Genomic DNA, 18,455 nt, shown 5'->3' with positions numbered 1-18,455 from the left:
AAAGGAAAAAACTACAAAAAAAAACTAAAAAGAAAGAAAAACTAATAAAAAAAAAAACTAAAAACACTAAAAACTGAAAAAGAAAAAAAACTAAAAAAAGGAAAAAAACTGAAAAATAAAAGAGAAAAAGAAAACTAAAAAAAAAACAGAAATAAAAATAAAAAAACTAAAAAAGGTAAAAACTACAAAAAAAACTATAAAAAAAGAAGAAAAAAACTAAAAAAGCTAAAAAAAGGTAAAAACAAAATAGATAAAATGAAAAGAAAAAAGGAAAAAAACAAAAAATTCATTTCATCATATACCAATTCAAAAACGAATGTATATACAGACCGGGACACGGAGATACAAATGACGACCGGGATACCGGGACACAGGGAATATAAATGACGATCGGGACACTCAAAGAGAAATTACAGACTGGGACACCGGGACACAAATGACGACCCAGACACAGGGAATATAATTTTTACATATATATATTTATATATATATATATATATATATATATGTATATATATATATATATATATATATATATATATATATATATATATATATATATATATATATATATATATATATATATATATATATCTTCTATACATATCCATCGATCTATATAAAAATAAGTTGTTTGTGTGTGTCTGTTGACTGACGTCATGTTTGTGTGTCGACTGACGTCATGTTTGTCGACTGACGTCATTAGGGACACAACCACAATGGTGCGTAACGACTTACGCGCGCGGGGGGGGCTTTGGGGGGCGCGAAGTGCCCCCACAAACTAGGTGTTGGGGTGGCGCGAAGCGCCGCCCCAACAGCTAGTTTTGAATAAAAATTAAACCTGATCTTTGGATCAAAAGCTGGATTTTTAGGTTTAACAACCAAAAATGTATTCCAAATAAATTTTAGAATAATAAGGATACCTGATTTTTGGATCATAACCTGAATTTTTAGGCCCAACAGCCAAAAATGTATTCCAAATAGCTTTTAGAATAAAAATGAATCTGATTTTGGATCAAAGTTATATTCCATTCATATAAAAACGCTCTTTGGTAATTTTTCCTAAATTGTCTAAAATACAGTTTCAAGGGTTCAAATTCCGTTCTCACTTCAATGCTGGAGTTTTTGTGCAGTATGTTATATTTGTTAATGCAAAACATCCAAAAAGTTGCATTTCTGAGTGCTTTGTTGAAGTTTTTCTCATTCCGAATGGTTTTGCTCCCATTCTCATTTTTCAAAATATATGTCTACAGACGGTGCTTCAAACCAGTAATGAAATTTTTTTGTTTACTTGAAAACTGCTCAGTTAGCAAATAAAAACATCTAGGGGAAGAAATGTAAAAAAGGATGTGCAATTTTATTGCCATTTGTACTAGAAATAACGTACAAGTAATTATTCATTATTATTAATGTTAATACCTAATTATTAATTTGAAATTAAACAATTAATTAATTAAAAATTATAATTTCTACGTCATTGTACTCCATGTTTTGTTATTTAAAACAAAAAAGGAAGGACAGAAAATAAGGAATAAAGTGACAATGCTCATTTAAACGTATTTTTAATCTGAATTTCTTTTGATAACCATTTGATATATTTTTAACAACTGAAACTTTTCAAAACTTGGTTTTGCTTCCATTGCGCTTATCAGTCAATTTGCAAAAAAAAAAGAGGTTATACAAGATAGTGAAACATGCCTTGAAAGAAGGATAACTCGTATGCGCTGGAACAGGCATGGACGCAGGCTCAAAACTTGGTTTTGCTTCTATTGCGCTTATCAGTCAATTTGCAAAAAAAAAGAGGTTATACAAGATAGTGAAACATGCCTTGAAAGGAGGATAACTCGTATGCGCTGGAACAGACATGGACGCAGGCTTGTGACCTGGATCCTTGGGTTGTTTCCAACAGTTTGGAAATTTGAATATGTTTTTTTTTTTAACTCGCTGATTTCGAGGTGGAAGGTTTCAAAGTAAATATACCTTTAAGATCATTGCCACGTAAAAAGCAGAACTATCAATGTCGCTCCTAGGAACAAAAATACCAGACCGTATACTTTCGTTCAAACCCAAGTTTGAACGAAAAATAAATTATATCCTTTGAAGAGGACATTAAGTTCCCTTTGGTGTGAAATTTTTTGGCGAAAGATTTTCCACGGGTGAGCCAGGACAAAACCTAGATAAATATCTCGTAGATAGCTCGAATCTCTAAAACTCAAGTTTGTGAATTATTTGGATAAAGTTTCTTGACCAAATAAAAAATATGTGTAAAATCTCTGAGGAATTCCAAACATCTGGTATAAATAGAAAATTGAAAACTTCTGCTGTTATTATGTCTTCACATCTGCTATCAGGTACTAAGTAAATTTCTCTGGGATCGGTAATTCAGGGTTGCCACTCCGTAGGATTTTCCCCAGCATCTTGGGATTTTAGTCCCGACCTTCGAATCTTGTGAAATACCTTTTTAATCGCTCGATATCTTGGTATTTTTTATATAATGGATTAGATAAGTAGAAAATTTACATATTCCTTTCCTACCGACAGAAAGTAGTTGATTCTGTGTAATTTCTCAAAATTACATGACATGCAGCTATCATAAGTTTAATGTTAAAAAAAGAAAATTGCTGTGTTCATGGAAAATATGAAAAGCAAAAGAAGAGAAGAACAAAGAATCGGAACAATTGCAGTTTTTTTGGACATCGCTGAAGCATAAATTAAATATGATAAAATTAAAATAGTAGGGGTTCTGAACGAATTGGGGTTTTTGTAAGTGAACCTTGGGATATAGTTGAACTGAATTCTCAGCAGCAGCATTTGTTGATAACATAAGATAAATTTTTCATTAAAAAAAAACTAGCAGAAACGAAGAAGTTAAAATTTGTGTCATTCTTCAATTAATAAATCTTCATGCAACATGGCCCAAAAATTAAAATTCATTTGAATTGAAAAATAAAAAATATGTTACGAACAAAATTTTGATATTGTACAAAATAAAATTATATGGGCTATGAAAATGAAACCAGGCTTTCAATTAAGTGTTCTGCATAAATTGGAAATTTGTTGTGCGCTTAAAAGGGTCAAAGGTAAATTATACCGACCTTGTGAAGTGCGATGAAACAGGAAGATGACTGGAATCACACGGCAGAATTCCAACAAAATCAAACAGCAGTAATTATGGGGCGCTGGGTATTTGAAAAAAATGATCCCTGATCTTTTTCCCGAACATAAAAAGTGACGGAATGATAGATGGACGATGACCGCAGAAGGGTTTTGTTGAAAACTTTGAACGCACACTTGATAGATTTTTATATCGAATACCCCCTCAAAATAAGTAAACATTTGCAAGTTGTATCTAAGTAGTATTTCAGCAATAAGTACTTGAAGTACTTCACAACACTTCCGTTCTATTCGAACTCCATCTACTGACGGTTGATCAAACAGTTCGTGTTAACGAAGTGTAAGTAAAGAGCAACTCGGTCAAATAGTAATGAAATCTCTAAAAAACAGATTTTGATCAAAAATACATACATAAAAATTGTTATTTAAGCTGATTCCAATCAAATTTAATGTTAATCACCAAAATGTTATGAGCCTGAGAAAATTTGTCTGATTTTCGAAAAAAATGTGGGGGAGGGGGAATGCCTTAAAAAATCTGGCGATATTAATAAAAAATCACACCATCAGCTTTAGTGTATCAGAGATTCCTACTCTAGAGGTTTCAAGGTCCTTTCTACATAAATGTAGAATTTTATATTTTTGGCCAGAAGAAAGATCATGGATGCGTGTTTGTTTCTTTGTTTTTCTTTCTTTTTTTGCGAGGGGTAATCGTATCGAAGCAGTGGTCTTAGAAGATCGAGATAGGGCTCATTCTAATAGAAGTCAGAAGTCTTAGTGCCCTTTTTAAGCAACCAAAAGGTTTGAGGGCAACCAGACCCCCTCCCACGCCCTTTTTTCATCAAAGACAACTGATGAAAATTTTTAGATTATTATTCGATTTAGCATAATTAAAATATCCCATAACTATGCCTTGGGGATGACAAGACCCCACATTTCTCCTGGGATAAAAGCTGTAAGTTGGGCAATTTACTCATTTAACAAATAGTATTCGTTACTGGGCAATGCACGGAATTTTTTGGAGGGGAGGCGTTTACCCTATGCATGTTCCTTCGTTCTTGAGGGATATTACATTTGATTCTTGTTATGATGTAGTGATTTTATTTCCGTCTGTTGCCTGCTCCTTAAGATCTTCCTACTTTCGATCCAGTGTTTGCCTCTTTGAAGACCCGTTTAAGATATATAATGGAGAAGTGGTTGAATGTATCGTGGAGTCGTAAATCAGACACGTACTGTGGTTGTGAGATGGTTGTAAGACCTGGCCTCGAAATACCTGTATATTTGTTATATTCACCGTGATTTCCAACATTGCAAATATAGTTTACCAGTTTTGTTCTTTCGTGTATTTCCTCTATCCAGGCACGTAAGCAGGGGCTCAGGGGTTGTTCTCCCGCAGATACTAAAGTGTCGACAATTTGATCTGCAAGTTCTTACGATTCAATATATCTCCTTTTTTTACACTTCTTTAGAAGTTTGGACCCTCTCCCAAAATATCGGTGCTTACCTGAAACAAAATCCTGCATGCTATCTAACCCTTATACCTCCCTCCACAAAAGAAAAACGTCCCTCTTTAATAAATTCTTGTTTAAGTATATGGAATAGACAATGTAGGATCTATTGTATCCAATAACCCCTTTTTATGTTGAAAATTTAGGCTGGATTCCATTTACATTGTCAATGGCTGCAAATGACAATTTCAATAGCTGCATCTTTGATGCAAATTGGGTACATTAACTCAAAAGATTTAGCACTAATTTATAAAATACTACAAGAGATGAACATACTCTCCTGCCAGTGAAGGCTGGATAAGCCCTCAGGATAATCTATACATAGTAATTAGATATGGCAAATGACAACTTCTTTGGCCAATATACGGGATTCATAACACCAGCCTGTTTACAACTTTATTGCAAGGGAGTTGACTGTGGCGAGATATAAAATAACTAAGAAGTTCAAAAATGTGCTTTCTAAACTTTTTCGTATCCAACCTTATCTCACATCGCTATTATTAACACGATATCAGCATCTGTAGATATAAACTCAGTTGATTTTTCAGTATTTCACGCTGAAGTTTAACTAGGAAATTTGTCAATGTCCCAGTATACCAATTGACCCTATCGTTGCCGGTCTCCACTATCATAGGAATACTACGGTTAACAATAATTACCTAAAGTACTGCTTTGCTTGGTCTCACCCTGATAAGTTGCTCAGGAATGTTTTAAGTGGTCCACCGTTTGAAAAAGATATCTTTTGTGAGTCTATCTGATTGTCTTTATGTCACTTTGGAGGTTCAGTATATATCAGTGACTGTCGGTTCATTCTTGAAATGAAAGCTGCATTTTGGTTATTTTAGTAAAACCCCTTTATAACATCTTTTCATTACATTCTGTTGAGAATTTTCCTCTTTACCTTTTCCTCTTGTTGACGCTAACATTTTCCAAATGTATCCATTTAACGCTGCTTACATTATCTTATTTTTAATCTACCATTGTTAATAAACCGATTTACAAAGATAAAATCACACGCAAGTGAAAAACACAACAACAGCTAATCTTATTTTACCGTATAGTAGCCAAGGACTCGTAGACTTGAAGGCAGGCTATTTCTTGAAAGTAAATGCTTCAAGTATGTTTCTTTTTTGCGAAATAATTGTTCAATACTTGCATTAGTGTTTTCAGAAATTTTTGTTTCGACTACAAGAATTGTGTTTTATTTTTCAACTACCCCTTCGATTTATTTGATAGACCGGTATCTAACCATATCAATTCTGACCTAAAATACCGTGTCTCTGCTCGTGGATTATCGTAGTAAAATAAGCGAGGCAAGTGAAATATGGATCAGTTAACTTATCCAAGTTTCGTTTATCTCGCTCCTCAGGCACCAAATTACTGAAATGTCTTTTCAAATAGAACTTGATATAGATAACATGTAGTAAACTTTCCATTTGTTAGATGGGTACTTCTTATCAGATTGGCCTTTGAGACTCCATAAAACTGTGCTAGTAAAAAGCCGAGGCTCCGACGCTTTCTATTTTATCAGTATGGGTGCATTGCTGCTAGATTGAATCAAGTGAATCAGCGTGAAACTAAATACTAGCTTCCGTTTTAGCTTGATATGTAGTTATATCTCTACTTGTTTATTAGGGTCTTCTTTCAATTACCTTCAATGCTACAGGCTCGACTTAGGCCGCGCAGTGCATATTTCGTTTTTGAGTAATGAACTGTAAGTAAAGAATTTCCACATCAAAAGAAGATGTTTTGGATGGTAATTCCAGATGTTTAAGATTCATCATGTGCTCTTTGACAAAGAATTCTCAAACCAACGGGCCACCCACTTAGCCATGACGGCTACTAAAAGGATTAAAAAATAATAACGCCCCAATTACTGATATTGTGGTAAATGGGCTATTAAATATAGTGGTTGTGAGGTTAGAGATAAATTACTGAAGGTTATGAATATGATTTTTTGAAAAAGGGAGAGTATCCAGCGATTTTAGGAAAACTAATTAAACCCCTCCCTAAGAAAGGTGACAAGAGTGAGCGCGATAAGTATAGAGGCATTTCCCTGGTTTCTATAGGAAGCAAATTTCTTAGTACGATGGTACTTTTTAGACTTAGATATGATGCAGATAAAGTTTAAAGAGAAGAAAAGAAAAGGGTAGCCTTAGGAAAAGGGGTGGGAGAATGTTGCAAGGAAAGATTTAAGGGAACTAGGAACTTCTTGGGAGGGAGGAAAGAGGGAATCTTTAAATAGGTTGGGATGGAGGAGTACCGTGCCTAGCTGTGTTGTCCAAGGCGGCCCGTGAGTTGTTTTTAGTAGTAGCATTATTAGCTCTGCCAAAGCTTTAGCCTCTGCACCTCTGATAACGAAACTCTTCATGCTCGTTATCAATCAGCTTAACTTCTTTGAATTATTAATGATCATCTGAATATCTATATATATATGAGGGAATTAATAGATTGAAGACGAGTCCAAAAAGCCTTTGGGTGAGGGTTTCTTGTTTCAAATAATAGTATCAAGAAAAACACGGGTGTTTTCTTATTCTGATATAATATTGTTGCGATATTTTAAGCAAAAAAGAAGCTGATTATAGAAGATATACTTCTAATATACTTTCTATTCTCTGTAAGAACGCCATTAAGGCTGTGCAGGTGCGTAACTAAGATTTTATTTGGGGGAGAGGTATGAAAAAAACAAAAAATTTGTTTGACATTTTAAATAAGAAGTGCCCATATTATCAGGAAAATTTGAGATTTCAGGGGGAGGGGCTTTAAGCAGTGCAACCTTCCTCCCTGTGTACATCCTTGGGTCTGTGCACTGCGCCAGAAAAGAATAAACTCACATAATCTCGAACAGACGCATAACTGTCCAAACTCTGTGTATCCAAGAAGTTACTTCCATGTTCTATTTTCCCTACAATTCTTTTTTTTATTGTTACCACAGTACGTTTTCTCTTGAAAATTTTGTACTTAACACATTTTTGCATTTATAACTAAAAAACAAAAACAAAAAAAAAATTTTTTTAGGCAAGACCTAAAATACATCCTGAGAGAGGAGAACTTTTGTTTTACTCTTGTTTCTTGCGCTGAAGCTCCGTTCTGCATTATTCAATGTTATTAACCCCTTAATCTTCGTTTCGGGAAGTAACATTCAACATATCGAAAGTTCTAAAACGGGTTCAGTTTAGTGGCGAGACCTGCGGCAAGTTCAAGTTCATTTATTTATTAATCGCACATACATATATATATAAATGACATAGGCCCATGGGGAGACAAGCTCGAAAAACTAGGCCTAGACAAAGATAAAATAATAACACATTACAATACAAAGATAAACATGACGGCAAAGATACAATAACACAACAATAATATGAAAGTAGCAGCTAGCCCAGGATCATTCAATACTATTGAAGAAATTAAAAATGTCCATATTATTAAATATAATAAATTAATACTGGAAGATAGCTGAGAGGCCCATAATCACCCAGAGCAACGAATCATACAAAAAATTTAAAGTACGCAAGTGTCATCATTATATGTAATTAATATATAATTATTATTTTGTTTTTGATGCATTTTCAGTATTTTATTCTGCTCGTCTTTCTTCTATCAAGTTTGATTTTACCAGTTTTATGGATTTTTATTAATTATATATGATAAGAACTATTTTAGGGAATTTTTTCATAAAATAATATTTTTATCTCTTTTACTTATCTGTTTTTAATGACTTGTTGGGCCTTGACCTTCAAAATTTCAAAATCTCTCAACTTTAAAGACGCATTTTCTAGGAAGATGTATAATCTTGGCCATTATAAAAGACATAAAACCTTTATCACATATAAATATGCAGATTCCATTTTTCTTTTTCTTTTCAATTAGAAAGAGGAACCAATTAAGACACTCTAAGTCTTTAATAATTTCCTTATAGTAAAGAAAAGAGGAATGAGATTGACAACGGGATAGAAAAATTTGTCCCTACTTCAGTAAATCAAGGATAGTTCGAGTGTGGGTGCTACTGAAATGAGAAATCATTAGCTTACAATCTGGAGAATTTTTTTTTTACTTTTAATTTGTAAGCGAGACTTGTTTAGGCGTAGAATCGGCGGCCTATTAAGTCATCGGACATGTGTAAATTTTCTTTAGGTTAAGTTGTTTTGTCAGTTAGTAAATGAAAATGATATTTTTTTCTTCGTTTTCTTCTTTCAATTCATACCCAACACAATAGTGTAATAGTGTTGATTTAATAAGGAGCGACGTCTCTCCTATGTATTTTTTGTTTATTTCTGCCGGACCTCATCACATAGAATAGACCATTGTACACAGTTGGGGGAGAACTCTTTCGATCAGAAGCTCAGATGTCGATCACCGATCCTTGTGCCCTCGGATGCTCCTGCTACCCAATTGGATTTTTTGAGACGGTCATTTCAGTGAGAATACTCAGCAGACACAAAAGATACACGCTCAGAGGCATTATAATACGGATAAATTGTAGGGAAATCGCCCGAGTTATACAAATGGCCTATTTGAAAATGAAGCCTTTAAAGATAAATTTTAGTAAAAGAGATTGATTAATTCTTTGGTATATGTAATTTTGTTTTATTTTTTATAATTGAAGGGCTCAAACTAGAGAGGAAGGTTAGAGCTCTCTTGCTGCCTCGCAGCTTCATAAAAATGGACGATTTGTGCTTCTTTCAGAATCCCTCTCTTCACTGAATAAGGAATGAAATGTTGATTTTGCTTTGCCTAATACGATTTTCTTTTTTGTGGATGCTCGCCAAAATGTCACAAAAACTGTATGTTAATCTTTTTTTTTGGTCGTAATTGATTTCTTCTGTTTTTCTTAATTTGATATTTACTGATTTCAAACTTTCAGGAACGGTGAGGTGTTTTTCCATCTTGTGATTGATCTAAAGTCTTTTCACGTTGTTGTTTGTTTTAGGTGATGTGATTTCCCTAGCCAAATCAAATTTTTCAGCCTGGTGGAATGGCGGCTCAAATGTGTAACTCCCCAACTCTTCTTTTTCCAATCGTTTCCTACAATTATCGTCTACATGCTATTTATGTTTGTTTTTTGTATTAGCAATGCTGCAAAAGCTAAATTCTAACGATTTATATGAGGTGACGTGTCGAATTCTAGTCCCAATTTCTCAAATATACATTTTTATTTTATTTGTTTGGATTTTTTAGCAGTCAAGAAAGATAGCTCCATTGTTTTGGGCTAGTTAAATGTCCCCATCTTTTTTCTAGTAGTCATTTTAATGTTATCTGATGTGCACTATAGTGTTAAGCGTAAAGAAAAGGCTTCCTGTTTTGCCTTTCAGGCTCTTCCATCTGAAAAAAATCTAAAAATTCAATCATATCTCATTCTTCAAAGGAAAGGCGTGTCGAGCAACTCGTTGTAACGAATTGTAAGGAGCGGCTTGGCTCTACGGCACTGTAGTTACCGAAGCTGTAAAAAAAAGTATCTTGATAACAGTAGATACATCAAAAGAATTGGCGTTTTTTGCTGATACCAAATATGTAAACATGTTCTTCTGTTAATTCTTACCCATCTAGAACTATGAGCCTGAGAAAATGTCCCTGATTTTTTAAAAAGAGCAACCACCTCCAAAAATTTAAGCAATCTTAACAAGAATCAGATCATCCGATTCACCATATCAGAAACCCTACTGTAGAGATTTCAAGCTCCTATCTACAAAAGTGCAGAATTTTGAATTTGTTTGCCAGAAAAAAGGCCGGGGATGTGCGTTTATTTTTTTTTTTTTTTTTTTTCAGGGATGATCATATTGAACCAATAGTCTTAGAAGATCGGGAAAGGACTGATTCGAACGGATACTAGAAGTTCTGGTGCCCTTTTTAAATGATCATAAAGCTGGAGGGCAACTAGCTACCCTCTTACGCCCCTTTCCCCCAAAAAAGTATCGGATCAAAATTTTGAGATAGCCATTTGTTCAGCATTGTTGTAAGCTCCAGTAACTATTTCTTTAGGGATGATGTGACTCCTACAGTCCTGAGTAAAGGGCTGTAAGTTATGGACTTGCACATTTTGTATATTTAGTATTTGTTGTTGGGGAATATACTGAAATTTTACAGGTGAATTTCCCACGGGGAGAATTACCGGGAAAAATTTTTTATTGGAAATTTTACACGGTGAAGCGTAGGGGGGGATTTCCTGGCATGATCTGAAAAAGGGTTAGAAATAAAACTAAAAAAACAAGTTTTGTCAACTGAAATTAAGGAGCAGCATCAACACTTAGAACGAACAGAAATTATTCCGCATATAAGGGGGATTGGGCCTTTTTCATCGCTTGGTTTTTGCGCTAAAGTGTGACTTTTTGTCCAAATTCTTTAAGAACAACCCCTGAAACACAAGGGTGGCTGAATTGGATTAAGAATTTTTTTATGGCGCTAAAAAAAACTTGACCGCGACAAGTAGGGGTTGAGGAAGGTGCAACCTTCCTCATATAAGAAACTATGTCTGTTCGTTTCAAGTTTTAATGTTCTTCCCTACTTTTAGTTTCAAAAACTGTTTTTTATTATTTAATTCTCATCTAAAAATGATCAAAATTAACTTAGAATAAAGGTGTATCTGCCCATTAGCTATATCTTACAGCCTTGTTTGGCCATAAGTAAATTAGATTACAACTACTAGGGGCAAAAACTATATCCCATAGACATCACCTTAGCTTCGTTTTTCGTTATATTACAAAAAATTCTAACGAAAGAAAACAGCGATATTAAAGCTAAAAAGTAACATAAATGAAGCTTTACATGACCGCTTAACCATCCGCTCTCTACCATGATTTTAACCTAGTGTTTAACTGAAAGCATTATAGAGTGCAAAAATATAGCTAGCTGGACCTTCCAATCCACACCTTCCAAACTCGAGGCATTGTGAATAAAAAAACAAACTTTTGTCACCTCATATTAGCATTTTTTCGTGAAGCATTTGTGCGAAAATTCAGACTTCAATGTAAAGAGTGACAAGAGAGTTGGATTAATGGGTTGAATATTATGAATAATTTCTGTTTAAATTTCTCTTCGTTTTTAATGTCATATTGAAGGTATTTCAAGAAGTTATTCTAATTGTGTTGCGAGAGCAACACTTTGGTTTTGTCCCGTTTTTTTTTTTTTTTTTTTTTTTTCCCTATGCCGCCGATGTCGGCTTATTTCTGGGAACTGGTAAGGGTCTAACCTGTGCGGTTTTTACGGAAGGTGTGGACCTCAGGCCGGGAATATGGCATTACATTTTTGAAAGCTCCGCAGAACTCTTGCCTGGGGCCAAAAGCCTTTGGTGTGCGAAGTGAAGTGGAGTTATGTAGCCTATGTCAGAGAGGAGTATCTGAAGTTGTGTGGCTAAGCTTTCGTTTCATCAAACCATGTTTCTGCTTTCGAGTGGAAAGCTCCGTTCTAGCTGGCAAGCAGGCAGGCACCACTTTCAAATTCAAGATGGACTAAAATCTATAAGTGTTAAATATATGCGGCTGTTACCCGACCCCACAGCCAATATATCTTCTTTGAGGGATAAATAGAAAAATTTACAGAAGCAAAAAAGCGGCATTTTCTCAAGGGTCCGAAAGTGCTGCCGTGATTTTGGCTGGGTTTATCATTTGTTTTTTCGGACTTAAGATTGAGGTAGAGAAATGTTATCAGATGTACCTCTTAAACTTTAAAAGTTCTGTCATTGCTTAAGAAATTGGAGCTTATCCTTTGCTCCTTTCTAAGTGGTGACGTTAGAAAGTTAGTCTACGGCAAAAAAAAAATCAACTTTTGAACTAAGACAGATAGAATTTTTTTTTCGACGGCAATCGACAGCTCTTGATGAGCTTATCAAAGTATATATCATCCTTTTTTTTGGTACAAACATTCCTTCATGAGTACTAGTTTGAAAGTTTCAAGGGGTTGAAAACTTCAGTAGTAGGGTGCACACTGAAAGCAAAAATAAGCCGATACCAATTGTGGGACATGTAGGGGAATTGTAAGGAAAGGTCGGCTGTTAGCTCATAATCATCTTCGGCAGTGAGGGGTTTGCAAATTTTGCTATTTGGTGTACCTATTATTTGTTTCCAGTGTATTTGATGGTAAGACCGAGTTGGCTCCAGTGGTAAGACATGTAGGAGACTTGTAAGTAATAATCGTCTGTTAGGCTACAATCATCTTTAGTGAAGAGGGGTTTGTAACTTTTGCTTGTTGGTGTAGCCTACCCATACTCACTGTAACCTAGAATTAAGTGTTTACGCAACGGGTGCAAACGATAACGTAAAACAACGAGGCAGTTTCGTAATAATTAATAGAGTGTCATCTATGGTATTTTGATCCTGAAAAGTTACGGATAGTTTTATAATACCAACTAGATTATATAAAATATTGTTCCAAGTCTTGATCCATCACAATGTCTACGATTGAAAAGGATAAAGTTCAACTGGCTGCAAAGTCAATTTAGTCCCTTCTTTCGATATTCTTTGGTTATTGTTGTTTTTTCAACGCCGAGGAATGCCATTTGATCATGTGATTACTGATCGAAATTCTTCTTTGAACATAACGTTTTAAAAGCTTCGGTAGGCTGAAACTTCAGCGTTTAACCGATAGCAAAGAAACAAAACCAAAGTGTTGCTCTCGTAACACTTTATTCGGCGAAGCCGGACAAAGGTTGCCGCAACACTTCATGTTGCTCAGGCAACGTAGGTCTAGTTTTCAATCTCACATTATGATTTGCCACCATTTTTGCCACGCCAACCCCTTTAATCTTTAGTAACTCTCAAAAAGCACATAATACGTCATCATTCAAAAGAGCTGTCTTCTATCATTGTTGAACCGTCTTTTTGATTCGAGCTGCCCTTGTGATCGTAGTCTAGAGTAATATAAGAAGGAGGAGGGTGTTGAGGTCTTCGATCGTGCATGAGTACATGTGATGTCTATGTTTAATTCAAAACATCACAAAATGGTCGTCTATCTCCGGTCAATTTGCCCTGGTTCTGGAACCTGGCATTTGCAGAAGTTTTTCGTTTACTTAAAAAAACAAAGGTCCTCTGATGATAATTCTAACTAAATATAACATTCACACCTATCGTCATATGAAGTCCAATTTTAGGACCTCGGTTTACAATAAAGCACAGCCTTGCACTTCTCTTTGACACAATTTTGTCAACTCAAACATTGTTAGTGTTTTTTTTCTAGTGAATCGTAGGGAATTTGAGCCAATACTCTGTCCCTTAAGGTATTTTATGCCACAGTATGTATCTAGGACTAATAATGCTTATGTCTTTATGTCAATCTCACAATCCATCATGAAATAGCAAGAGAAAAATAAGTTTTGATCGAGGAAGAATTGATACAGAAATGGTTTCTTCACCCTACGAACAAGAAAAAGAAGCTTAACAACATATCAAAAATTAAACCTCTAGCTCGATGCGAAATTGTTGTTTTTTTTTATATTTTTTTATTTATTTGGTAAATAACTGAGAAAAATTAAAAAAAGACGTAAACTAAGTGTTTCACACATCTTTTATGGTCAACTTTTGACTCTGAATTCATTTCTGGTGCTCATTTCGTCACATGACCAAAAGAAAACTATTTATTAGCAAAAAAAAACATTTTTTTAGGGCCTATTCTTATAAGCGAAAAATATATTTTTATCAGGGTCTATTTGGTAATGTACATAAATAGGTTCAAAAGTACAAAACAAATAAACATGAGTGACAGAACACCTCAGTGCCCTATAACATTTTAGAACAAAGTACGTTGTAACTTAGACAAAAGGCTTTTTATCTTATTAACCAAATGTATACAAATTGCACTTCATCTAAATGTAGGAACTAAACTTGTTATCATCACAGTGAACTTTTATTCTTCTTCTCTAAGTCTGTCTTGAAACTTGTGGCACGAACTCACCTCACAGGTATGGCAAGCTATGGCGCACTTAAGTCCGTTTTTCTTACAGGTACACTTTTCACTATCACAACTTAGTACGAATAGCTCCGGAAATTGCTTTTCCAGAGAGAATGTGCGGTACTGAACTAGGAGTGTATACCAGTTCCAGGACCTCTTTCAGACGAGAACCTTTTTTGAGGTGTCCTATGCATCTGACTAAACTCATCATCAAATGGAAACGGCCCAACTTGAGAACAATGCTACTCAGCTCATTCATGGTGTCGGGCATCAGGATTTTCATTGACTTCCACCAGAGCGGCTTATCAAATGTGAGAACTGTTGCGAATCCGTGCGTTCTCCCTTGCCAAACAACAAAGTATTAGGTTGAGTAAAGGCAGGATTCGTTACTAGATGGGAGATCAATCATGGGAAAAAATAAGGTTCTTGCCTTACTGCGAAGGTTTTCTGTTTCATTGTGAATTTTGTTAGAGAAAACTGACCACATGAAATCATTCCAGCTCGGCCTTGGAACATTCAGGAACCCGGTTGCTAACCACAGCTGACCGAGTCAGGCAAACAGGTCGTTATAAATTCTGTCAGGAATCTTCTCATATTGCATATTTGAAAGCACCGTCTCACTAATGCGGTAAGGGTAAATGGGAATCTATCCTTTTTGAGCTGCTTCATTTAATGAAACTTCAGCTCTTGGAATGGGCGATACTTAGTGGAAGTGAGAGTACTCACTTTTGGTCACCGTTTACGTCTAATTTTCGCCGAAGGGAGCTATTGAGGGCTATATGCGGGGGGTTTTGTGCTCGAGTTTATTGGGACTTGGCTGCAGATAGTCCGATCCAGATCATGATTTTTCCATTAACGTATTCACTTACAATCTACTAATTCCCAGTTCTCTCTTCTAGATGGTAAACCCAACTGATGCTTTATGTCCATTGTTTAAGCGACCGATAGACACCTCAGAATCATCGGTACTGGCAAAAAAAGAGCTATAGCGATTAACGAAGCTAGCAAAACGCTAGGTACTCGTATCTCTGTCCCGGCAGAGAACCAAGTTCATATTGCTTGCAGAAAGACTTTCAAAAACATAAAATATACCTGTCAAAAATTGAGAATGATGGAAGATAAGCTTTGTCAGGACACAGAGAAAACCCCAGACACAGGACACAGAAGGCTCTCAGTGTCAACTTCCAAGACTTTTGCTTTTTCTCCGCAAAAAGGTTGAATGTGAGCACTAACCGCATAAAAGGTCACGTGTGGTACAAGGTTCGGACCAAAAACTTTGAAGAGAGTATAAAGGTAGTGTGCAAAAGCCCAGAGGATTGACTGGGCAAATAACGTTTTCCGCAGAACATGTACAGTGTCGGACCTACACGCAGTTGACACCATTTATCATGCAACCAGTTCTTCTATGTTTCGGTTAAAGAAGAACATTCAAACCCGATTTACGACACAAGAACTCCCTGGAGTACTCAAAGATACCGAGCCAGATAAAAAAAAAGGAGCCCTGGATACGATGAAAGATATCAGACGTTTTTGAGGCTATTCGATTTTTTCGAAGAAAATAACGAAGAACAATTTACTGTCAGTGAGCTTGTTGCAAAATTGGGAGAGTTTATGAGCAGAACATGCCTTGAACCATACTGTAACAAGTACTTGAAGAGCAAGCTCCTAGAATATTAGAAATACCAGCTGGTATTTGCAACTACTGACGGAAAGGCTGACGTAGTGACATTCAAAGAAAAAGCATCCGAGATAGACCAGAATTTTCAGTACTTGGTAAAAACTGATAACGAAGAGAGTGACAAAATCAAGCTTTTTAGAGCAGCAGCAAAAGTTCTCAAGAGTAACATCAAGGGAGTGTCAGCACAGAAGGAATCATATACGACAGCAAAGCAGTTATCTTCTGAAAAACATCTGGAAGATTCTCTACCTGGTAGCTTGATGGTGTTCTTAGATGAACTGTTTGTTGGAACTGGTATTTCCTTCCAAGTGCTAGCCATTGGTAATCCCATCTTCCAAGTAGCTCGCCCGCGTGCCCTAATTTGTTTGCTGCAATTAGGCTTAGCAGTGCAACTGGATCATCATTTCAAGCCCATGTTTCTTATTTACTTTACACAGCCATGGATTCTTCTCCTCCTTTGTTGAACTCCAGAAATTTAAACGCTGTGCATTAGTCCATGATGAATATAGGCTTGTAGGAATTACACATGCTGTGCAGCATGCAGCTGACAAGGTAGATCACGACGTGTACACGATGGACGGAAGGAACCCTTTCTATGGGATGGCTCTGCTAGCAACAGTCACACCTCCTCTCAGTAACAACCGATCGCCCATTCCAAGAGCTGAAGTTTCATTAAATGAAGTAGCTCAAAAAGGATAGATCCCCATTTACCCTTACCGCATTAGTGAGACGGTGCTTTCAAATATGCAATATGAGAAGATTCCTGCATCATGGTAGACGCAGCTGAGCTGAACGAAAATTCTTCAGTGGAAGTAAGAGTACTATCGCCCGCCAAAAAGTCGCCGATAAATTTTGGAGAAGTGATTATATCGAGAGGACATAGGAAAAATAATAGAAAAAATGAATTAGATGTACATATGCTTTCTATAGATCTATGCCAGCTACTTGAATCTAGGGGTATGATTTCTGTAATAAAGTGTCTAAATGATTTATCCAAGAGGAATTTAATCAAACTTTTCTGGATTGTTAAGAATAATACAGCTGTTGATTATAATTTTAAAGTAATATGTGATACAATTTGCATTCTAACTAAAACGAAATTTATTTCAAAAAAGAAAAACTTCGATAAGATTAGTAATAAGGATAACAGATTATATTTACCTATTAATTTTACTTGTAAGTAGATTGAAGATATTAATTTACCAGAAATTTTAAATCAGCGGCATGTGAAACAGGCCCTTCCTAGTAATTTGAATTATAATGATAGTCCAGTTTTAACTTATAAATTTTCAAAAACTATTGGGGCAAATTATTTTTAATTATAATTTAATACTAAAAAGACTAGATAGTGATACAAATTGGAAACCGGTTTGTAATTGTAAGCAACTTGGCCCATTTGTAAATCCTACTTACAAACATGTTATAACAGGGGACTTGTCAATAATAAAGCAAGATGATCTTCAAATTATAATGAATACAGGGGCTAATTTCCGTCTTTCTCATCATCTGAAACCATCGAGTGTTCTTGATGGCTTGGAAAATGATTTTGATTTATTTATTGATAAGTGGTGTAAGAAAGAGAATAAAAATAAAGAGAGTTTTCAAAGGTGGAAGAATTTAATTATTAGTAGAATAAGAAATAAAATATATTCTAACTTAAAAAATAGTAACACTAAATCATTATTTTATAATGCGAAGATTAAACAAGCAATTGCTAATCTAAAGAATGAACTTGTAATTGTGCCAGTGGATAAAGTTAATAATAATTTTGCCATAATTTGTCAGAAGCTGTATTGTGATATCTTAAAAAGGGAGTTATGCACAACTAATGTTTACGAAAAGGTAAATATAGAGGATGAGAATTTAATTGAAAAGACTGAAGAAATACTTTTTAAAAATTTTAATATTAAAATAAATGACAATGATAAAAAGTTCCCTTTCCTATATTGGACTGTAAAATTTCATAAGAATCCCCCTAAACCACGGTTTATTGCTGGAGCAGCTAAATGTCCAACCCGCATTGCTGCTACTGACCTCTCTTTAATTTTAAAAGAAATTGTAAATAAACTTAAAACCTATTGTTCTGGTATTAAAAAATTTTCGAATTTTAATCCATATTGGAGTGTTAATAATTCACTGCAGGTGATAGATTCTTTAACAATGGTTTCAGCTAAAAGAATTGAGTCTTTCGATTTTGCGACAATGTATACTAATTTATCACTTAATGTAGTGTTTGATAATTTAAAAACTGTTATCAAGAAATCTTTCCTCTTATCTAG

At 35.1% G+C, this 18,455-nt stretch overlaps 1 protein-coding gene across 3 annotated transcripts in view; it reads left to right on the top strand.

The window, feature by feature from the left end:
* The window catches only part of LOC136042027 (late secretory pathway protein AVL9 homolog), a 111,333-nt gene extending 100,804 nt beyond the window's left edge, over positions 1-10,529 (top strand). For 2 of the 3 annotated variants that reach the window (XM_065726882.1, XM_065726883.1), the window contains one exon: positions 9,550-9,779. In XM_065726882.1, the coding sequence (XP_065582954.1) occupies positions 9,550-9,614 (65 nt within the window). In that variant the 3' untranslated portion in view covers positions 9,615-9,779. Of the gene's footprint in view, positions 1-9,549; positions 9,780-10,385 lie in introns of those variants that run through there. The other variant, XM_065726885.1, reaches the window with a different exon arrangement.
* Positions 10,530-18,455: the final 7,926 nt, after the last annotated feature.

Source organism: Artemia franciscana, unplaced genomic scaffold, assembly GCF_032884065.1.
Source record: "Artemia franciscana unplaced genomic scaffold, ASM3288406v1 PGA_scaffold_56, whole genome shotgun sequence".
Classification (NCBI taxonomy): Eukaryota; Metazoa; Arthropoda; class Branchiopoda; order Anostraca; family Artemiidae; genus Artemia; species Artemia franciscana.
The sequence above is the reverse complement of the archived record's forward strand: the minus strand, read 5'-3'. Positions and strand labels throughout refer to the sequence as shown.